The sequence below is a fragment of the Zootoca vivipara genome, chromosome 1, assembly GCF_963506605.1.
Source record: "Zootoca vivipara chromosome 1, rZooViv1.1, whole genome shotgun sequence".
NCBI classification, from domain to species: Eukaryota; Metazoa; Chordata; class Lepidosauria; order Squamata; family Lacertidae; genus Zootoca; species Zootoca vivipara.
The window spans coordinates 40,038,457-40,061,512 of record NC_083276.1 but is presented as its reverse complement, the minus strand read 5'-3'; the positions used below and the strand labels follow the sequence as shown (position 1 = coordinate 40,061,512).

At 40.6% G+C, this 23,056-nt stretch overlaps 1 protein-coding gene across 2 annotated transcripts in view; it reads right to left on the bottom strand.

The window, feature by feature from the left end:
• The window catches only part of RYR3 (ryanodine receptor 3), a 264,337-nt gene that overhangs the window by 121,480 nt on the left and 119,801 nt on the right, over positions 1-23,056 (bottom strand). For both annotated transcript variants that reach the window (XM_060273292.1, XM_035110794.2), the window contains exons 26-36: positions 22,716-22,921; positions 21,927-22,101; positions 18,458-18,666; positions 17,260-17,438; positions 16,532-16,568; positions 15,398-15,558; positions 13,323-13,488; positions 8,889-8,975; positions 7,765-7,991; positions 3,788-4,589; positions 2,438-2,638 (exon numbers count right to left, since the gene is read on the bottom strand). In XM_060273292.1, coding sequence (XP_060129275.1) covers positions 2,438-2,638; positions 3,788-4,589; positions 7,765-7,991; positions 8,889-8,975; positions 13,323-13,488; positions 15,398-15,558; positions 16,532-16,568; positions 17,260-17,438; positions 18,458-18,666; positions 21,927-22,101; positions 22,716-22,921 — 2,450 coding nt within the window. The remainder of the gene's footprint in view (positions 1-2,437; positions 2,639-3,787; positions 4,590-7,764; positions 7,992-8,888; positions 8,976-13,322; positions 13,489-15,397; positions 15,559-16,531; positions 16,569-17,259; positions 17,439-18,457; positions 18,667-21,926; positions 22,102-22,715; positions 22,922-23,056) is intronic.

The following is a 23,056-nucleotide window of genomic DNA, read 5'->3' as shown; positions in this document are numbered from 1 at the left end:
CCACTGTATTCATTTTTTCTTGATTCTATACAGTACTTTTAATGTCTAGTATTTATTTAGACACATAATATATAATAAATGGCATTAATATTATTCCAATAACTCTGGAGGTAAGAAGTTCTAAGGGTCGACAAGAGTGCCTGAAAAATATAGTCCAATGACTTCCTAGATTTCTGACAGTCTCATCATATCCCTTCGAATTTCTTTGAAAGGCTCATCCTTGATCAAATGGTGGAGGAAGGGGGAATTATGGTACCCTCTTTTCAAAAGTGCTACAAGCCTGCAGTGACCAAGTACAAGCAACTAACTCAAATACTGAATACTTTAAAGATATGCAGGTATTGCTAATCTGCCGGGGGGGGGGGGTTGTATGCAAATGGATATAGCAGAGCTCTTAGCAGTGTAACAGGACTTGTTGATCTTTCACAGTTCCCCCTTCCACCCATCACTGTGCCATCCATGACTAATGCTGTTTTGAGGGGTCCTCTAACCCTATGAAGCAGTTTTGAAAAGGTCTGCACAGGGGAATAGGAAGGGGGTGGGGGGAGGGGTCTGCCCCAGGTTCCATCATGGAGGGGGGTGACAAATGATTAAGGAACAATTACTGCCCTACTGGGGGGGGGGTTCATTAAAAAAAAACTTTTATTTATTTTTTAAAAAATGCCTGCTCCAAAGGTCTTATATTACTACCCTATGGATTATATAGCTATATATGAAATTTCATGCATATCAGTTAATATCTTGACCCTCTTCCATGAAAATAGCTGTTTACTTGGCCATTTTCCCATGTCATGAAGGCTGAAATTTCAATTCAGTGGAGCAGGTTCAAGCTATTAACTGATATGCATGAAATTTCAGATATACAGTGGTGCATCGCTAGATGAAATTAATTCGTTCCACGGGTCTTTTCTTATAGCGAAAAATTCGTCTAGCAAATCCCATAGGAATGCATTGAAAAAAAATTTTTTTTTGCCCATAGGAACGCATTAATTGAATTGCAATGCATTCCTATGGGAAACTGCGATTCGCTAGACGAATTTTTCATAAAACGCATTCGTCTAGCGAGGCAAGCTCCACTCGAAAAATCCTTTCGTTAAGCGGAAATTTCGTTAAGCAGGGCATTCGTTAAGTGAGGCACCACTGTAGCTATATAAGATATAGCTTTAGTAAGATAAGACCTTTGGAGCAGGCATTTTTTTTAAAAAAGTTTTTTATGAACTGCCCTACTGCTGGGCTTCCGTTCCCCACCTCCAGTCTCCACTGTTGTGTCTTTATCCGTTGTGTGTCCTGGCTGAGGGGGAAAACAGAAGACGGGTGGCCATCGGTCAGGGATGGTCTAGTTGGGATTCCTGCATTGCCCCAGGGGTCCCTTCCAACTCTACAATTCTCTAGTGCAGGCTTGTGCAGAGTTTTAGGTACAAGTTGGATGCAAGGGGTGCATAGGATTGCAGCCCATCTTATGCATTGTCGGCTCGGGAAAAAGTCCCACTGATCAGGATGAGACTAGATTGCTGCTGTGCAGTCCTGTTTTTTAAATAACGTTTTCCTTTTCAGATAATACGGAGCATGGTGAATTCACAATAAATAAAACCTCCCCTTCAGTAGTTTCAAGCACTACTACAGGTTCCACATAATATCTGTACTGCATTGTTTACTGTGACAGCACCTGCACTTTGGAACTCCCCGCCTATTGCAACAAAGCATGTGCTTTTGCTAGACTCTTTTCAGGCACCTGCTAAAAGCATTCTTCTTTAGGCAAGCATACCTAGATGCTTAGGAAGTTGAAGAAATTTTAATTTTAATATTTTAGCTTTTGTATGTTCTAAGGTAGGATTGTTATTTTTTTCTTGATTTTATTGCTGTGTTGTTGTTGTTTTGTTTTTTGTTTTGGTAAACCACTTTGCAGGTTTTTTAAAATAAATTTTATTAAATAAATAAACAAGAAGTATAAATAAAATAAGACAAGCCAAAACACAATCCATCCTGTAGATTTAAGTATCTTTCCATAGTCACCTACTTGTTATCAGAGGTCCATAATCCACATTCCTTTGTAAGAAAATATGAAATAACATAAAACCATTTTTGCAGGCAAAACAATGAAAATAAAAATCAATGTGTGTTGGGGGGGGGAGGTGACAAGAAATTTTCTGCACTGGGTACCACCTAACCTTCCTACACCTCTGGGTCTGCAGACAGAAGGGGAGATCCCTGTTCTGCAGCTTTTTACTGGACACTGTATTTTAAGGTTTCTGAAAGCTTTACTCCATTTCATATCTGAAGAAGTGTGCATGCACACGAAAGCTCATACCAAAATAAAAACTTAGTTGGTCTTTAAGGTGCTACTGAAGGAATTTTTTTATTTTACTTCGATCCAGACCAACACGGCTACCTACCTGTAACCATCACCATACTGTACAAGAAAGAAAGAAAGATCTACCTGCTCTTGAGGAGGAGAGCGAAATTCTTTTGTCTTCTTAGCTGTTAAGGCAGCAGACATATTCAAGGCTTGCATGAGTTCATTATATCTATATTTCTGATTGTACTGCAACTTTGAGACGTAAGTATCTGCGAATGATACAATGGCTTCCACTCTGTGTTTCAGTTCACAGTCGCAGAAATAATTTAATAGCTCACACATCTAGCATAAAATAAGAGATGCATTATGTGGCCAAGTTATGGAACAGCACAAATAAATTCACATGAAAGAACAACAGTATAGTTTGCCAGATTAATTTCAGTGGATACTCAGTGGGTTGTTGGATCCAAAAAGGCCCCTTTATATGTGCAAGGAAGCCTTCCACTCTAAGAGTCTTTTCCCACACCTAATACTAGAGTGCAGTGTGAGAAAAGAGCAACCAAATCCACAATGTTTATGTGCTTTTACAAGAGCTCATGCAACCTTTTGTAGAAGCACAAGAACTTCCATAGAACTTAGCAGCTCTTATAACACCAGGAGATTAGATCAGAATACTCCTCCCATTGAATTTATGGTTTCATTTATGGTCTAGTAATTTTAATGAATTACATGGTTTATATTTGTACTGAGCTATATGTAAACTGCCCTAGGACCAGATGGTAAAAAAGTGAGTGTAAGTCCATATAAACAAACAAAGCAACCAACTATTGTGCAAGCTCTTACACAAGCTTTTGCAGAACTGCACTAAAAGCTACTTTCCACCTGCTCATACTTCTTTTATCCAACCCAATGCCTATTATTTGCTTATTAACCTATGTGTGTTAATTAAAAGTGAGGGGACAAATTACTGCAGGCATGTAATATGATTAAACCAGTGTGTTCCTCAGTGCACCTTCAATGTACAAACGTACATAATTTATATCAAAAGTATGTGACAGGGTTGTATCCATTGTTGCACAAGCAGAATTTCACTCACACAGTGAGGCTACCCTGTCTCCTCATCCCTTGCACACTCCCCAAATCTCCTCCTGAGGGTCTTCCAACCCTCAGGAGAAGATTTTGAGAGTGTATATGGTGCTACAGGCAGAGAAAGAGGGGAAGTTCCATTGTGTGTGGAATTTTGTTGCTCAAAAATAACTGCAGCACTGAATATAACCCATAGTATCTTACCAGTTTTGGCTTTTGTGGAACAGTAGCATAGAAAGAAGAAAATTAGTTGTGTCTGGTCAAACTAAGACCAATAAAGAATTAGCAAAAAAATATGTCTCAAGAATACTGCTGTTCAGGGTCTTTGCTCAGGTTACTGGAAAACATTTTATAATTTATCTCAACAGTATTTCAACACTTCTGCATTTACTTTAAGGTTGTCACCTGGAGTTTAACAGATTCAGGCAATCTTGTTTGCAGCAAGCCTTTTATTGGAGTTTTAGGCTCCCTGATTGCCTTTTCTCCAGCCTCTATAGCTTTTTCTTCTATTTGTGCAACATCTTCTTTCTCTGCTTTTTCCATTACTTCTTCTTTGGTTTCACCAAACACACATGGATCAATGAGGAGCAAAATCTGTTTGACATCATGATCATCAAAAACTCCCATTACGAGCAATGTTCCTATAAGTTTCAGGACAGGAACAAACTGGAACTCAACTTTCCCCCCAACAGGGTCTCGTATGTGTGTTCCACTGCAGTAGACCGCTTCTGTTAGCATGCTTATAGCTCTTGACTTAAGCCTCTCAACTGGTATCTCTGGACTAGGTTTTTGATGATCCTCATGAGACAAAACAAAACAAGGGGTAGAGAATTTGAAGCCTGGTTTCAAACAGGTGCTAAGCCCAACTCCAGGCAAACCATGTCTCTTCGATTCATCTGGAAATAATTTTATTTTTCTGGTTTCATCCGTAATTGGAATTATAAATTCATTGTTCATCATGAGTTTAGCTTCCTTGGAGTATTCTAAATGAATGCTGATAAGTAAGTCATAGAATCCAGAACGCAAGAGACCAGGTAAATATTGATTATCTATTGTATAAAATAACTGAGAAACATCCACATGGCTGCAAAGTATATGAGCTACTCTGTTATTACCCAGTGCGCAAACAGAGCTATACAGTTTTAAAGTGTGGTAGTGGAACCTCATCAAGTCCTCTTGTTCACATAGCTCTAAAATATCAATACACCTGCAATGAAAACAAAAAACAAAACAGAAACGTGTTAAATTAGCTTTCATTCATTAAGTACATTTTATTAGGTACTTCATAAGAACTGCAAAAAAAAGATAAATGTACTAGACTTGGGAGCATGACTCACTTCTGCTTCACACATGACATTGAAAATGTCAAATTTACAGACCATGATTTTATAAAATATGCAATATTTACCAACATTTTAAACAATATTAAAAGAACAAGTAAGGCACACTGGAAGAGAACTGACTCTGCTTTGACAGTCACTAGCCCCTTCAGGCCTCCTCTCCCTCAACTGCCATTCCATCAGATTGCCTCAGTGGGAGAGAGAGGAAGCAGGGCTCATTTCACCAGTTTTGCTGGAGGCCTCTGAACTGTGCCAGTTAGCCAATATGGGAATGACTGCTTAGAAACTGATGCATTAATCTTCATTTTCCTCTTCTTGTCCCTTTTCCCGTGTGTGTGTGTGTGTGTGTGTGTGTGTGTGTGTGTGTGTTTCTTTTTGGATTGTAAGCCTGCAGGAACTGAGTGCCTTGCTTTGATTTTATGTAAGAGGTTCTGGGAGGCGTTTTGGCTAAAGAACAGGATACAAATGCTATAAATGAACAAGGAAGTAAATCATAGAATCTTAGAGTTGGAAGGGACCCCGAGGGTCATCCTGTAATGTAGGAATTTCATCTAAAGCATCCATGGCAAATGGCCATCCAACTTCTGCTTAAAAACCTCCAAGGAAGGAGAGTCCACCACCTCTTGTGGGAGTCTGTTCCACTGCTGAACAGCTCTTACTAAAAGTTTTCCGAATGTTTAGTTGGAATCTCCTTTCTAGATCCTTTTCACATGTACTGCTAGTAGGCCAGGTGTCCCCCATCCTATATTTTTGCATCTGGTTCTTCCTGCCTAAGTGCAGAACGTTACATTTGTCCCTTTGGAAATTAATTTTGTTAGCTTGCACCCAGTTCTCCAATCTGTTAGGGTGATTTTGAATTCTGATTCCGTCTTCTGTGGCTACCCCTCTCAGTTTGGTGTTACCGGTACCTGCAAATTTAATGAGCATCCCCTCAATTCCTTCTACCAAGTCATTTATAAAGACATTAAACAACAATGGGCCCAGGACAGAACCCTGCGGCTCCCCATTTGTCACTTTTTTCCAGGATGTTGTGGAACCATTAATGAGTACTCTTTGAGTTCGGTCAGTCAACCAGCTATAAATCCACCTAACAGTTACCTCGTTCAACCCACATTTTGCCATCTTCCTTGTGAGAATATCATGGGGGAATTTTATCAAAACCCCTACTCAAATCAAAATACACTATGTCTACAGCATTTTCCTAGTTTGTAATTCCATCCGAAAATAAAAATCAGATTGGTTTGGCATGACTTATTTTTGAGAAACCCATGCTGGGTCTTAGTACAGTCCTACCTCAGGTTGCATCCGCTGCGGATTGCATTTTTCTGGGTTGCAAACACGGCAGACACAGAAGTGTTTACTTCCAGGTTCCGCCGCCTGCGCATGCGCAGAAGCATTTTGTGCACTTCACGCATGCGGAGAAGCGCTCTATCCCGCTTTCACGCATGCGTGAAAGTGCCGCTCAGGTTGCAGACTTTTCGGGGTGTGAATGGCACCTTGGAACGGATCGGGTCTGCAACCCGAGGTACCACTGTAACCACAGCATCCTTTTCTAGATGCTCACAGACCGAATGTTGAATTATCTGTTTCAGTAGTGCCTACCAGGTCATATTTGCCACCCTGCATTAAAAGCTCCAGTTCATCTTGTTTGTTTCCCATACACTGCATTTGTGTAAAGACAACTGAATTTGGGAGCAGAACCCAAATAATGGGTTGGATCTAGAATTAGGAAGCAATTCTATTGCAAGATCCACAATGGATGAGTGGGTGGATCTCTGGCTACGCTGGGATGTTCCTAGAGAAGCCAGGCTATTCCACCTTCAATCTCTCATCCATGGATCAGACAGAGATACACCAGGGTGTCTCTGGCATCCTGTCTCAGCCAGGCTCCAACTAACTGAGCCGAGCATGAAGGATCTTAAGGTGGTGTAAGCCCTGAGAAAGTGATGCTCCAGGGGCATGGGGGGGGGGGCAGTGGGACTAAAGAGAGAGAACGGTTCATCTTGGTGACGTGACTATGTGACCTGGCAGCCCAGAGTAAGTTAAGCAGGCAAAAAGGATGGTGCAACTGAAACACTATTTTAAATGCTTGTTTTTCCTGGACCAGGTTTAGGCTTGCTTCGCTAGCAGTAGTCCAATTGCTGAATAGAGTTCGGACCTAGAGTTAATTTACAGTGGCTTTACTTTTATACTTGCTTTACATCAGCTGCTTGTGTATAGGATTGAACCCTTGGTCATGCTTAGATTATCAGGGTCATCACCATCATGTCCAGTATTTTTATAGCTTCACTGGAAAATACCAAAGCAATGTGTTTTAATAAAAGACTTTCTACATCTTTCCTTCCAGGTTTATTAGAATTGGTCCATGTCCACGGGAAAAGATCAATTTCTCGGGTTATATCTTGCTATAAATCTGTATTTTCCAGAGGGTACATTTTCAGATTTATGATTTAATATTTTTTTGTAATCTAATACAGAAGATCAGTACCGAGCCCTGGATATGTTGCAAGAATTATGACCGAAATAACCTTTTATAAAGCTATATAACTTGAACTATAACCTAAAAGAATAAGTAATCCTTACAAATATTAAAGTAATATGTGAAGAATCTATGTTGTGCATGCCTCAGGAGCTGCATTAGGCTCTACATTAAAGGATAAAAAATTAAATCCAGAATTATTATTTTTTTACATTTATGCAGTAGAAGCAAATATTTCCTTTTATATGTAGTGATATTTCCAAGTAGCTGGGAAAAGGAGGACCCTACCACAAGCAGAAACCCCCATGGAAGGGGTGTTTCCCCAAATCCAGATAATTTGTTCTTGTTGCACAGGGTGGATTTAAGCTTCTGACTTGTTCCCATTTGGAGAACCATTTACAAGAAACTAGTAGTGTGAATCCACATGAATTTCCAAACACATTCTGGCACAACCAGTCCAACTTTATAAGTTGAATGAGAGATTTAATGATAGGAATAAAAATGAACATAAATCAAATATAACCTACTTGCTCTTAAGGAAGCAAAGTATCTTTTAAATGTACCTGCTTTCTTCGGGAATATGAAGAGCCATCATCTGCAAAGGTTCCAGGCACTGGACCACCCACCCATGGCGGTCACTGACTTTCTCAACTTCTACTTTCAGGAAACTGTTTGGCATTCTGCTCCACACAACAGGTGTGATAGTTTGAACATCCAGCCGAGGAGGGCACTGGGGAATAGGGTTTCTCTCTTCACTTTTAAAGATTGCTGCTGATAAAGGCATAGTGTTCTAAAAAAAACCACACACAAAAAACCCCCATAAATGGATAATTTTTTAAAAAACAGAACCTTGAGTTAATTTAACAATACCTCACGGTATACATATTGAAAGATTGGTAAGTTTACCTAGGAGTCTTTGGTGAAAAAGCTTGTTGAAAGTCCAAGTCAACTGCTTGTTGACACTTTCAAAGAATTTTAATAGAATTATGAGACAGGACTTTGCCTTGCTGAAGCCATGCTGGCTCTGCTTCAGCAAGACTTGTTCTTCTATATGCTTGGTTAGTTTATAATAATTTCCAAGAGTTTTCTGGGAACAGATGTTAAGCTAACTGGCCTGTAAATTCCGCCTGCTGGATCCCTTTTTAAAAATAAATTTTATTTTATTTTTAAAAAGGTGTTCCAGTCTTCAGGTATGGTAGCTGATCTTAGGGACAAGTTACAGTACTTTTTTTTTAAAAGAATATCAGCAATGTCATGTTTGAGTTCTTTGAGAACTCTCGGTTGGATGCCATATGGAAACAGCAATTTGTCCATGGTCTATTATCTTCCAATGTCAGTCAAAGAGGATGATCATTAGCAGCTATACTTGAAATGCAAAAACAAGACAGGAATGTGATAGTCTCCCCTTCCCTGTTGTCTCCAGTATCTGAACTTTGTAAGGAGACATGCAGTCCTCTTTAGGTATGATATCTAATATATGCCCATATATTTCTATTTTATTTTTTACATTTTTGAGGAAACAACACTTTTTTATACTTCAGGAATCATTTCACTATTAGTTCCAGGGAATGGGAGAGAGAAAAGTGATTCTACTACCCTAATCCTGTTGACTAATTCAAACAGTTTGCATTACATAATTTACTTTAAAGTCCATAATATCCGTTGATAATAATTTTATTAAAAATACCTTTAATTTACCCAGTTCAAACTGTACAAGGTTTGTGCTCGTAGGCTGTAAAAAAGCTGCTGGAAATAATTTTGTGTTGGGTTCAACCTGAAAAAGATATTTATTGCAGTTAAAATGCAGCACGAGCCTTTTATCAACTTGCAACAATGATACGGTTGTGCTAAATTTACTAACGTTGCAATTCTTAGTACACACTTACCTAGAAGTCCTTTTAATTCAATGGGACTTACTTCAGAGAAGGCATATCAAGAGTCACGCTGTGAAAAAAGGCAGCACAACTAGACAAGCAAACCAATGCTCTTATAAAGGGATGCAATTACTGAATAGAACTGGAACAGGAAGAAATGTTTCGTTTTGGGGGTTACATTGCTCACGTTAAACTGAAGAGTTTGCTTCAAAGCAAAATGTAGGGAAATGAATTTGCTCACCCATACACATGCACAGAGAGATAAGAGTAAACACCCTATATTTCTAAGGCGTAAACCAGGGGTAGTCAACCTTTTTATACCTACCTCCCACTAATGCATCTTTCTTGATGGTAAAATTTCCTTACTGCCCACCAGTGCTCAATGGAAGGAGGATTCAGATTGTGCCGTAGAACCCCCTACCACCCACCTAGAATCCTGAAATGCCCATTAGTGGGTGGTAGGGACCAGGTTGACAACCCCTGGCATAAGCAAACCTAGATGGATATTCATTTATATAATTGCACACATATGCCTGCAAAATTGGGTACCCATCCAACACAGAGACACAGGTTTCTTCCTACTGGGAAAATAGGAGGTTCAGAGAAGTGTTTTCAATTGAGAAATACAGCACAGAGACAAGAGTTAAACCATCTTTCCACATAAAGATAAAGGTAAAGGGACCCCTGACCATTAGGTCTAGTCGTGACCGACTCTGGGGTTGCGGCGCTCATCTCGCATTATTGGCCGAGGGAGCCAGCGTACAGCTTCCAGGTCATGTGGCCAGCATGACAAAGCCACTTCTGGCGAACCAGAGCAGCACACAGAAACGCCGTTTACCTTCCCACTGTAGCGGTTCCTATTTACCTACTTTCACTTTGACGTTCTTTTGAACTGCTAGGTTGGCAGGAGCTGGGACCGAGCAACAGGAGCTCACCCCATCGCGGGGATTCGAACCGCTGACCTTCTGATCGGCAAGCCCTAGGCTCTGTGGTTTAACCCACAGCGCCACCCGCGTCCCATCTTACCACATACAAAGATACTGAAACCCCTCCTTCTGTACCTTCATTTCCCTTTTTTAAAAAAAAAGAAACTGTGGTGGATCCAATAGCAGATCTATAATCTCATCTAACTTGGTCCTACAAGCCCTGATTGCAACATCCTGCTCCACTGCAATGTATGGCGCAGGGAACAGGGGTACTAAGGAAGCATGTGGTGAATGCTTCAGTATACAGTACACTGAAAACTCCAGAAGATTTAATGATGCATTGCATGTTATAGAACATTGACAAGCAGCTTAAATTCCTTTTAAGTTTTGTATACTGTACATACCACACACTGCAGCAACAATTTTTATATATATTTCTATTTCTCCTGCTTGCAAATACCTCAAAGCAGCTAATAGCAGCAATGAAATGAAGCAAAACAAATGTAGGAGATGAAAATAATTAACAATGAACTAGTGAGTAAAATGCTTCAAAATAGTGAAGCATTTGAAAGATGGACCAAATATTTTTAATAATAATAATAATATGCCATTAAAACACCAAAGAGAATCACCTAGTGCCTAAAAAACAATAATAATGGCACCTAGTGAACAGGCTACACCAGGAGTTCCACAATTTGTGCACTTGCGCTGAAAAGGCCTACCCTCCGATAGCTTTTGCCTAACATCAGAAAGCAACCAGAATATGGCCTCCAACAAATATATTAAGCAACGGGGAGGAAGAAGGCATTCTTACTTAAACTACTAAAGGTTTTTTAAAAGACCAAAGAACAACAGCCTCAATTAAACTGAGAAACAAGCCGGTAGCTAATGAAATTATTTTAATACTGGCACAATATGCTCAACAACCATTGCATTTTTTCTGGGTTTACTCAAGGGAACGCAGTACTGGCACCTTTTTCACTCAAATGTTAAAAGTGTGGCACTTACTGTAACAACTAGATGGTGAGTACCAGCACCAATGTTTTTCTATAAAAAAGCACTGCTCATGACACTCAACCACTGTTAGCAGCTTGAACAATGTACTGTGTTTTGATCAGCTAAGTGGGCAAGGGTCCAGGTGGCATGTGTTTGCTGCATTCCTGCTAGCACCTTGTCCATGCCATCAAGCCATAGCAACTGAAACTGATCCTACAGAACAGCACTGTCCACCTCAGGTGGAGTTGTGCTCTAAGCAGCGTCCAGGTCTCAACAGAGATGAGTGATTTTAATCTTCAAAACGTCTTGTAAAAAGAGTCACAGTGGGGCCCTAAGGGGTTCTGAGGAAGACAGTTCCACTAAACAGCTAGGTCAGGATGAAACAGTGGCACTAAAATCCACTTTCTTCACAGCCCACACTGCCACGCAATAGGCAGTGCTCTAATGTGTGTTTCACTCCTGCACAATAAAAAATACTGGAAGATCAGGTTTCTAAATGACTCAGCGGTAGATCTGTAAAGTATGTTGCATCTTGTACAGCCATTTTGAGACAAGTGGAATTTTCTGGAAAATAAACTGATACCTAGTAGAAAGCTCCCACTTCTTTTCCATTAGCCAACTAAACAAGGCGTCCAGTTTCTATATCAACTGAGTCTGATGTTCACCTTCGAAGTCATGCACAGTCAAAACAGAGATTAGTGCACTTGCCCCGGTGCTCCACTCTCACAGGTGACATTAAGACACAAAGAGAATGTCTGGATAGGGCAGCATTAGGTCTAGGAGCACTGTGGCATCAGCAGGAGTTCACTAATGGTAATAAAATATTTCTAAATGATGATTTTTCTATTTTAAAAAGTCATTGATCTACTCCTTTATATTGTGCTCAAGTATTGAATTAAATGATTTCATCGTCATTTCTTTTTTCAGTTCGAACCTCTTTCAGCACACAAGATAAATGTAGAGTTAATGTACAAATCTTTTGTCTCCATAAAGATCATACAATAACCTTTGTCTTCCCTAACTGGTTTCATGCCCTGTGTATTCTATATCCATCACACACTGCACTAAATAAAGAACTGTTAATTGCATACCCAGCTTTCCTATGACACTCCTGATTGGAGTAGGAAAAGGTGTCACTGGGAGAATCATCATAATTTCACTTGAAGATGACAGCCTTTGTCTCATACACAGAGTGAAGGAATTTCAGCAAAAATAGCTTGGATTTTAAGTACAGGCTTAATATAAGCTGAAGTCTATTGTGACTAGCATGGTGATGGATTTTTATTCTTAGGCATGCATCTATGCAGATTTAGTATACTATACTATAAGACCCAGACAGAAATCATGAATGATGATTTAGTGAGGCAATTTCATTTGTGATCTTATAATGCCATTGCTGCAGCCACTTCTCCAGTGAGTCCTGAGATTTGGGGGGGGGGGGGGAGAGATGAAGACAACAACACAACAATACTACATGATGTGAAATATGCCCAGGCCTATTGCAAAACGTATCTTAGTATCACTTGTTCTTTCATTATGCATGTATTTATAGACTATTTATATGTGCAAGTGCCTTTCAGGTGTGTGTGTGTGTGTGTGTGTGTGTGTGTGTGTGTGTTGGAGATCTCCCAGTGATAGTGGCACTGCAGATGGGATGGTAAAGTAAAGGACCCCTGGACGCTTAAGTCCACTCAAAGGCAACTATGGGGTTGCGGCGCTCATCTCGCTTTCAGGCCAAGGGAGCCAGCGTTTGTCCACAGACAGCTTTCTGGGTCATGTGGCCAGCATGACTGAACCGCTTCTGGCACAACAGGACACCGTGACGGAAACCAGAGTGCACGGAAACGGTGTTTACCTTTCCGCCGCAGCAGTACCTCTTTATCTACTTGCACTGGCATACTTTTGAACTGCTAGCTGGCAGGCGTTGGGACAGAGCAATGGAAGCTCACCCTGTCGCGGGGATTCGAACTGCCGACCGTCCAATCGGCAAGCCCAAGAGGCTCAGTGGTTTAGACCACAGTGCCACCCGCATCTCTAATCGGATGCCACAGCAGCATCAAGATTGGGGGAGCTTCTAGAACATCACTATCAACCTGGAGTTCTCCCAACCTTGCTACTGCCTTCCTGATCGAGTGTAAACAGTATAAGAATATTTGGTTCAGGGCCCATGATATATTTTCAAAACCTACGTAGTCATACAGGAACACAAACACCAAACAGCCATCACGCATTATCAACAGTACTTCAATAAAATATATTTCATCTTGTACAGTCACTTTGAAGTAAAGAGGATTTTTTTTGGGGGGGGGTAAAATATATTGATACCTGGTAGAAAGTTCCCAGTTCTTTTCCATTGGCTGTGAATGACAACATTCCAGTAGCCAACTCAACAAGGCATCCAATTTCTAAATCAACATTACCACGACCAGATCTTTGTGAATTAACAGATGTTTCTCCTCCCCAGACCAGGTAGCAATTGCTACGTTTTACACTGAAAAAAACAAAAAAACAAAAACATTCATCAGAACAAGTAGTGGTTAAGCAGAGTGAAGATGCAGATTTTGATGGTTTTTTTTTTTTAATTTGAAGCTTTAGCTTGTTCCATCCTATGGGTTGCAGTATAACAGAAAAATAGGCAACAAAAGAACTAACTAAATGAAAAATGGATTAAAAATCCATTTCCTTGCGATAGTTTGTCCAGCCAGCCCAGCCCGGTTAAGTATTTGAAGAGTCTCCAGCTGAAGTGAGTTCTATAGGTGCAGAAAGCCACATTTGCCAAAGTACACGGCATAATAAGAAAGGTGTTTATGGTAAACCTACATGATCACAGTAAGATATAAAGTACTCCTAAACCAAGCCATTTAGGGCTTTAGAGTTTAAAACCAGCACTTCGAAGTGCAGCGGTAAAAATTGTGAGCCATTGTTAACACTGAAGTGCTGGTGTAAGATACCTGTGGTAATCAAATCTACCAATATTATATCTACCAGATAACACCATTGCTAGTGCAACAGAACTGCAGGAACACCACCCCCAAAGCTGTAAAGCTGGAACCCTTTCGTGGAGAAAGCAACGGGGGGGGAGTGGATATGCAAAGAGAAAACACAATTTTCACCTTGTGACCTGTAGCTTGGGCCTAAGCAAGCAGAGAGGCAGCAAAACCCAGGTCAGATGGGAAGAACAGGGACAGCATATATTTGGGCTTTTTCACACTTTTGCTTGTTCTTCGATTTCTAGGCTTGAGTCCGAGTGGGGTTTCCCCCCTATCTCACCACTTTCCCTGGGAAAACCTGCAGTTTACAGCTGAATCACAATAAACGTCAGTTAGGTTTTCTGTGGGCCGACATTTGCTCCAACTCAGCAGTAAACCAGAGGTGGATTTAGGGAAGCACGGCCAGTTTGCCTGTTCTGGGCACTGAGCCGAGAGGAAGCCACAGGGGGCGCTGCAACCATGACAAACAACAGAAGGTGAGAAGCAGGGGGAGGGGCTGAACTTTGGCATTGCATGCAGAGCGAAAGATTGAAGCCCAAAGTCTGTTACTAAGTAAACACCAGCTTTCCCGAGGAAAGCAGCGGGGCAAAAGAAAACCCTCTCAGACCTGTGCGTAGAAATCATGGGACAAATGCAAGAAAATACAGTGTGGATGAGCCCTTGGATAAAGGGTGGCTTATAGCCAAACATCAGGATGCATTTTAAGTGCAAGCTTTGCATTTAAAACTAACTTTAAGTCAGTATTCACTTGCAAGGATGACCTGATTTTTTTTTAAAAAAAGTAAGTCTAACATTTGAACTCTACTTTTTTACTTGTGAAGTCTGCATTGAAATTATCATCACAGTTAAAGCCACAGGACACATAATTTCAAGGAACTGTAGCTGAGGAAGTGACACAGAGTTCTATAAATGTTACTGTTAACTGTACAGTGGTACCTCAACTTACAAACGACTCAACAACCGAATTTTTCGACTTACGAATGGGGCAAATGGCCGCATGCTTACGGATTTCTCGACATCCGAACGGAAACCGCGGCGGTTTTAGATAGGGTTTTTTCGACTTAAGAATTTTTAGATGGGGTTGCTTCAACTTACAATTTTTTCCGTTTCCAATGCATTCCTATGGGAAATTGTGTTTCCAATGGCGCTTTTCGACTTACGAATTTTTCGACCTATTAAGGTGCCTTCAGAACGGATTAAATTTGTAAGTCGAGGCACCACTGTATCTAATATTAGTAAATGACGGCATTAAGTACTTGCACAAAGCATATTCTCAGGTTCAAATATTATGAATAAAATCAAACCAATTACATTTTGGAGTTATAAAAATTAAAAGTCCTTCCCAACTACAGTATTGATAAATTTAATTGAAACACAGGTTATTCAACAGGTAATTTCTAAGAGCCACACCTTTCATGAACTCTTCCTCTTTCATCTCCCAAAGTAACTGTTACTGTGCAGTTCTTATTTAGGTCAAAATGTTCACTGTAAAAGTGGTAATCAGGCGTTACCCAGCCAATCCAGACTACAGATGGGTCTTGGCCTGCAAAGATCCGCACTGAGTAGTAGTACTGAAATAAACAATAGCAAGCGTAAATATTAAAATATATATTTATATATTTAAATAGAAACAAGCACAAAAACCTCCTAACAGAAAACTGCATCCCGTGTACAAAACAGAAATAATTAATAGCATCGGTATGCGTGGCTTGAACAAAACCGGTTGTGCCTTATTTATTCCTAGGTAAATGTTCAAAGCATTCCGCACTGACGTGTGGTTCAATTTTCACTGAGCTTCTCTGGGCCTAACTACTATTTACTGACATGGGTGGCGCTGTGGTCTAAACCACTGAGCCCCTTGGGCTTGCCGATCGGAAGGTCGGCGGTTCGAATCCCTGCGATGGGGTGAGCTCCCGTTGCTATGTCCCGGCTGCTGCCAACCTACCAGTTTGAAAGCACATCAAAGTGCAAGTAGATAAATAGGTACTGCTGCAGCGGGAAGGTAAATGCCGTTTCCGTGCACTCCGGTTTCTCTCACGGTGTCCCATTGCACCAGAAGTGGTTTAGTCATGCTGGACACATGACCCAGAAAGCTGTCTGTGGACAAACCCCAGCTCCCTCGGCCTGAAAGCGAGATGAGCGCCACACCCCATAGTCACCTTTGACTGGACTTAACCGTCTAGGGGTCCTTTACCTTTACCTATTGAGTTTGAATTGAAATTGTGTTCCACGCTTCAACCAGAAGATTACAGACAATCGAGCTGCAATTCAGTCCTCAGAAGCAGCCAGTACATGTTGGGAAGGACTGGGACTTGGAGGATCAATGGGGGCTGATTGGGTGAGCAGGGGTTTGGAAATGGCAGAGGGATCAGACTCCATGATATCCCAATGTCCATCAACATGAATTGGCTCACATTGACTCAAATTCTTTCCCAATTTTAGGAGAAACAGTGTGACTTAATCTGAACCAATTCATCTGAACCTGGGGAGCTAGCCCATTTCTAAAAACAGAAACAACAAAAACCACTATGGTTATATACTTACCGTTGTTGCATGAACAGGTATCTCCTGGTTCTGCTTTCTGGAAATAAAGTATAATTATCAGTCATTTAAATACATAAAACAGGAACTGAGATAGCTCAGTCAGTAGAGTATGGGACTCAATTTCATTGGGCGAGGTTGGACTAGATGAAATTCGTTTTACCTTCCAGCTCTACAGTTCTATGATTCTATGATAGAATACTGTATAACACTGAAAAAAATGATGAAGGGAAGCTTTGATGGCTTGGTTATCTGGAAAATATGAACTTTGTCACTTTTTTCATAGTATGAAATCTGTGCTAGATAGAACCGTGAAAGGAAAATTATGCATGAATTCTATCTGTCAGTTAAAAGAGAAGGACATAGGATCAGAAAGTCCTTCTGTGCCTCAACTGCTTTAAATAAAAATAGATATTTGCTAAAGAGAAGGACTTGCAGCAGCATATAAATCCAAAAAGACAGTGTGGCTGCAATATTTTGAATCAGAATACATCCCAGTACATTCTATTTCAGCTAAAGTCTGTCATACCCCTGAATAATCAAAGCCATTTAACTACAGGATAGATAAATTTCTTGTTTATTGACTAAGGATTAGGGTATCATAAAATCCAAAGCCACAAAACTGCACAGAGTTAGTAGGAATCATTTTTTAAATCCATGGACTCAAAAAAGAAAAGAAAGCCGTTTTAAAACAAAGTTAAGCCTAGCGGGAAATTAAACTTATATCTAACCTTTTTTGGAAACTATCCATCAGTTCCAAACCAGTACTGTAGTTAAAAGAGGAGTGGAATTCAATTGGCATGCTCAAGCGACAATATATCATGTCCGCATTACTATTCTGTGTTCCAAATGTCTTATGGGTAACTTTTAAGCGAGGAGGACTGTCAATGTTCCCATCAATTCTTGTTACCTGCAGTCAAAGGTCATTAACAATTTTCTTATGAGACAAAAAAAGGAGCAGTTACACACACACACACACACACACACACAGAGAGAGAGAGAGAGAGAGAGAGAGAGAGAGAGAGAGAGAGAGAGAGAGAGAGAGAGAGAGAGAGAGACTGATGGAGTAGCATGTTTTAAAATGCACAGAATACTCCCTTCAGTTGTCCTACCGCAAAAACAGTTTTGTACTAGCCAAAGTTCTTAACCATTAACACAGCAAGGCTGCAGTCTTATACCCACTTACCCAAACTCAATGGGACTTCTGAAAACACATGTATTGTCTGTTTAAACATGTTCAAATTTGATTATAAAAAGGGACCTTTGAAATGCATCTGTATACAGAATGTTAAGTAATCACTGGGTGTTTCATCAAACCATCTGCTTAAAAAAAAGATGAATTGAATGGGATAGTGAAACAGAATAACAACAATATCACTTCTATCTTGGACACAGTTGGTGTTAAATACATCTTAATAGCAGGCTGTAATTGTGTCTGGGAATAAATTATTGAAATACAGCCATTTTAATTCATCTAAAAGGAGAAGTAATGTGGATAAAATGAAGTGAAAGTGAAGGGATTAACGTGGAAGCCTATGGGAACTGTCACTGATATATATTCACAATAAGGCAATGTAGAAATAGCCTCCCTCACAGCGAGAAGTGAAGTTACAGGGAACCAGGCAGAGGGCCTTCTCGGCAGTGGCACCTGTCCTGTGGAACACCCTCCCACCAGATGTTAAGGAGGTAAAGAATTACACAACTTTTAGAAGACATCTGTATCTGGAAGTTTTTAAATGTTTTTTACTATATTTTAATATGTTTTTACTATGTTCTGTAAGCTGCCAGAATGGCTGGGGAAATCCAGCCAGATGGGCGGGGTATAAATAATAAAATTATTATTACTGTATTATTACTTCTGCAATGTAATTCTTAGCGACCAAAAGTATAAGGGAACATGCCATGTCTCTTCTTACTATGCAGCATTACCTCAATATGAGGGTGGTCTTTTGGTACATTGACAAATGTTGGTAAACGTTTGCTGAACCACATAGCAACATCTCTGTTCATGTTGACAGCAAAAGGTTCAAAGCCTTCCTGCAGACCACACATTGTATAATATTTAAAGGTGCTGGCATCTCTCCCAAAGTTCATCCGTCCAATCTGAGACAGACCCAATGAGCATATGGGGACAAAACCTGAATCAATGAAACATGAATATGGAGTTAGGGAAATATATACACAGAAAACCCCAGAGCTGATTATTCTAACCATAAGCTTACCATACTCTCAGTCAGGCATAGGCAACCTTGGCTCTCCAGATGTTTTGGAACTACAACTCCCATGATCCCTGACCACTGGCCCTGTTAGCTAGGGATCATGGGAGTTGTAGTTCCAAAACATCTGGAGAGCCAAGGTTGCCTAGGCCTGCTCTCAGTGCAATTTCTTTTGGTTAAAGGGATGAATTTATTTATTTCTGATTAAATTTGGACCCAGTTCATTAGAAATGGTAGCAAATAATTTAGGGCAGCCACAAACACCCACCCACCCACCCACCCACACACCCCCACCCCCCCACACACAACCCCCAGAAATAAAAGAATAATAAAACATTATATAAGTAGGGCATAGAAGACTTTCTGAAAAAATTAGTCACCTAATCGACTTCTCTAATAATCAGTTACCAAATGTCAGATTGACATTTATTGTATAAAGAGCTGAAAGGATAAACAACTTATCCTGAACCAAAGGAAAGCTTTCTTATAAACCTTTTATGAGGCTAATAACATTACTCTGCATGAAGGCTTCCATAAGAAGCACAGAGATACGTTAAGGGGACCAGATCTTGTTAGGTCTGCAGCAGTTGGCAATACAAAACAACAAGAAACTAAAAGGCGCTTAGTGGAAATTTCATCCAAATTGTGGGAACAGAGAATGAACAAATAGTGCCTTTTCTGCTTAAAAGAAAAGAAAAAGAAACCAAGCAAAACAACTTAATGACTACTCTGAAAGCAGACTGTTCTGGAGGAAGGAACCAAAGGAAGGCAGCAGTGATTAAACAAATCTACTTCCAACAGAAAGAGCCAAGCCTATTCCTAATAAATACTCTTATTATGAAGTATTTGGCTTTGCTAGGCATTACACATGTTCCTTTCTTCATAAAAAGCTGACAGCACACTGATACAGCATCCCAGGCAGTCATTAATGCAAAATGTTAGAAAGAATGACAAATAGCACTAGCTACACGTGGTAACATACGCTAGTGGCAAGATCTTGGCATTTGCCATCAATAACTTGTAACCGTGAATCCTAATGGTTTCTAATAGATTACAAAATTATCCATATGGATCACTGCTGTGCAACACTGCCATTTTTTGTTTAATAAAAGCCTGTTTAGGAATAGAGAATATATATATATATATCCAAAAAAATAGCAAGCCGCAAAATGCTGCCCAGGTTCAATTACAATGGAGTTGGGATTCTAATAAGAATGAACCTTGGATCCGGCTTCATTCTGTCTAGTAATTAACTTAAAACTAAAAGTGTTAATTTGCTTACCATCGTCTCAGTTATGCACACCAGGTCAGGCCCTTCACCTATGATCAAATCATAGGTGATAGATGTTTTATTCTGGGCAGGTTTGGTGTTTATCAGCACCACCACCAGACTAAGAAGTTTAAAAGTAAAGATAAAGGTAAAGGACCCCTGACTGTTAAGTCCAGTTGCAGACGACTCTGGGGTTGCGGTGCTCATCTTGCTTTACAGGCCGAGGGAGCCAGCATTTGTCCGCAGACAGTTTTTCCGGGTCATGTGGCCAGCATGACTAAGCTGCTTCTGGTGCGACAGAACACCGCAGGGCATCGCACGGAAACACCGTTTACCTTCCCGCCACAGCGGTACCTATTTATCTACTTGCAGTGGTGTGCTTTCAAACTGCTAGGTGGGAAGGAGCTGGGACCGGGCAACGGGAGCTCACCCCATCACAGGGATTCGAACCGCCAACCTTCTGATCGGCAAGTCCAAAACGCTTGGTGGTTTAGACCACAACGCCACCCGTGTGGTCTAAAGTGACTGTTAAGTTTAGTTTAGTTTACTGTTTAGTTTACTGACTGATATTCTCAAATTCTGACATGATCCTGACGAAACAGAGGGAGCAAGGGCCTTGATGTAATCAGTCCTTATTACCTTATCTGTATACCTTCATCCATGCCTACCATCATAGGAAAGGAAGCCCAATTCCCCTCACTTCTGTCCCCAGCCCAGGCACGTTTGCATTACCACTAACAGTGCCATATTCATTGATCATGGTGATGTTTTCCCTTTTGGTCCTTGTCGCAGTCTTTTACTTTTGCATTGCAATTCTTTTTTACCTTTCTCCCCTACGCATGCATGTACACATGCACCACAAAACACCACATGAATATATACTGTACTAGCTGGCCCGGCCACGCGTTGCTGTGGCTCAGTCTGTTAAATGGACCCTCAGAGTCCCCCTTCAGACTCCCCTCACCTTCAGAGTCCCCCTTCACTTTGTTGAAATGTTTGACGCGTGTTCTGTTTACACAGGCTCATCCCTATGATTCCCCCTACCCTGTCCCAACCCATGAGCTATCCCATCCCCTCCTCCCCCCACCCTGGCTCATCCCTGTGGTTGTCCCCACCCTGGCCCAACCCATGAGGTATGCCACCCCCTCCTCTCCCCACACCAGCTTATCCCTGTGGCTGGGCATACCCCTGAACTATCCTGTCCCCTCCTCCCCCATCCCCCACCCAGGCGAGCCCCCACCTCCAGTTGGCCCAGTCTGGAAAGCCGAGCCGAGATGCTGTGGAGAGGGAAGCTTTCCCAGTTTAGCCATTGTCAGAGGGTGCTGTTTTGCAACCTCTCCTGTGCTTCCAGCATGCACTTGAGTTCTGGAACACAGGGTTTTAGGGGTTTTACATGGCCCAGGTGTGACATCTGTCTACGCAACCTGTATATGGTCACTCTCATATTCGCTTTGGACGTTGTGTCCAAATTTGAATGCAATCGGTCAAGCAGTTTTGGGGGAAAGTGGACATCCACCCACATGCCCTATTATATATATATATATATATATATATATATATATATATATATATATATATGCTTTCCAATTTAGAATTACACTTCGTCCGATGAAGTGGACTGTAGCACATGAAAGTTTTTGCCTAATAGATTTGTTTTTCTTTAAGGTGCAACGAGCTAACATGGCTGCTTGAATGGAAATGACAGATGCATTTCTTAATTAAGCTATTTCACTGAAGGTTGGGAAGGCTGATGGACAGCCAATGTCTATTAGTTAAAAATCTGAAGGTGTGGAACACCCCCAAAATTAATCATTGTTTTTGTACGCTAAGAATTTAAAGTCTAGAGCAAGATTCAGGTTTCTCGTTATTTCCTTTCAATTAGTAGCACTGTCCCAACAAAGAATTTGCTTACCATTATCTATTTCAAAGTCAGCAAAAGCAAGTTCTGAACCTTTATTGGTTATAAGCAACTCTCCATTCAGAGTAAATATCATTGATTTGTCATCTAGATTTATCATACAACCCACTACGTCTCCTGGTTGCCAATTTCGTCCAAAGAAGCCACTCCCCTGGTGCCAACGTTGACCCTGGAAAACAAGCAGGTTTAAATGTGTGTGTCGGAACATATTCACTGCAGAGAAAGGTAAAAGAAGATAAACAAAGAAGCTATTTTTGTCAAGACAGGAGCAGAATTGACTATTAATTTAGCACTGAGCAATAAATTCAAAATGTCCCCAGAAGTCACACCTAAATATCAAGTGAAGTGGTATTTTTGTGTGTAAATGTGAGTTCATAATCAAAATTAATTTCTTAAACAGAGGATAAACATGCACACGAAAGCTCATACCAATGACAAACTTAGTTGGTCTCTAAGGTGCTACTGGAAGGAATATTTCTATTTTATTTTTATTTTAGAGGATAAACAAGTAAGCAATCAGCTGCAGAAAATGCTGCCTGGATGTCGGCCACACTTTTGGTGATGCTTGTGGTAAACAGCTTAAGAGATGTTTTTTAAAAACCAAAAACAATCAAGCGATATATAAATTTTGTTAAACAAATAATAAACTTGGACAGAAGACTGTGTGTGTGTGTGTGTGTGTGTGTGTGTGTGTGTGTGTGAACCATATTTTTGTAGTAGTTGTTTAACCATAGCAATTAGCTACAGACCTATTTACTTAATTTTATTATCAAATGTACCAACCTTGCTGCCTTCAAAGACAAATGCTTGGTCATCAGCACCCAATTCTATGTCAGGCCGACAGCCTGGCCTTGCCCACCCAACACGCATATCTCCTCCTGTTACAGCTTCAAATTCAAAATACCACTTTCCAGTCTTAACTGCGTAAGACTGCTCTACTCTGAAGAAACGGATCTTGTCAATGCTCACTTTTTCTACCGTTTGGTCAGCTGTGAAAGACAGAAGAAAGCAAAAAACAAAAGCAAAAACAAAAAAACCCACCAAAAACCTAAGTTAGTTTAAACAATATTCCAGTATTTTTGTAGCTTCAGTTACAAAACAGAGGTGCTAAAGCAACCTTTAGG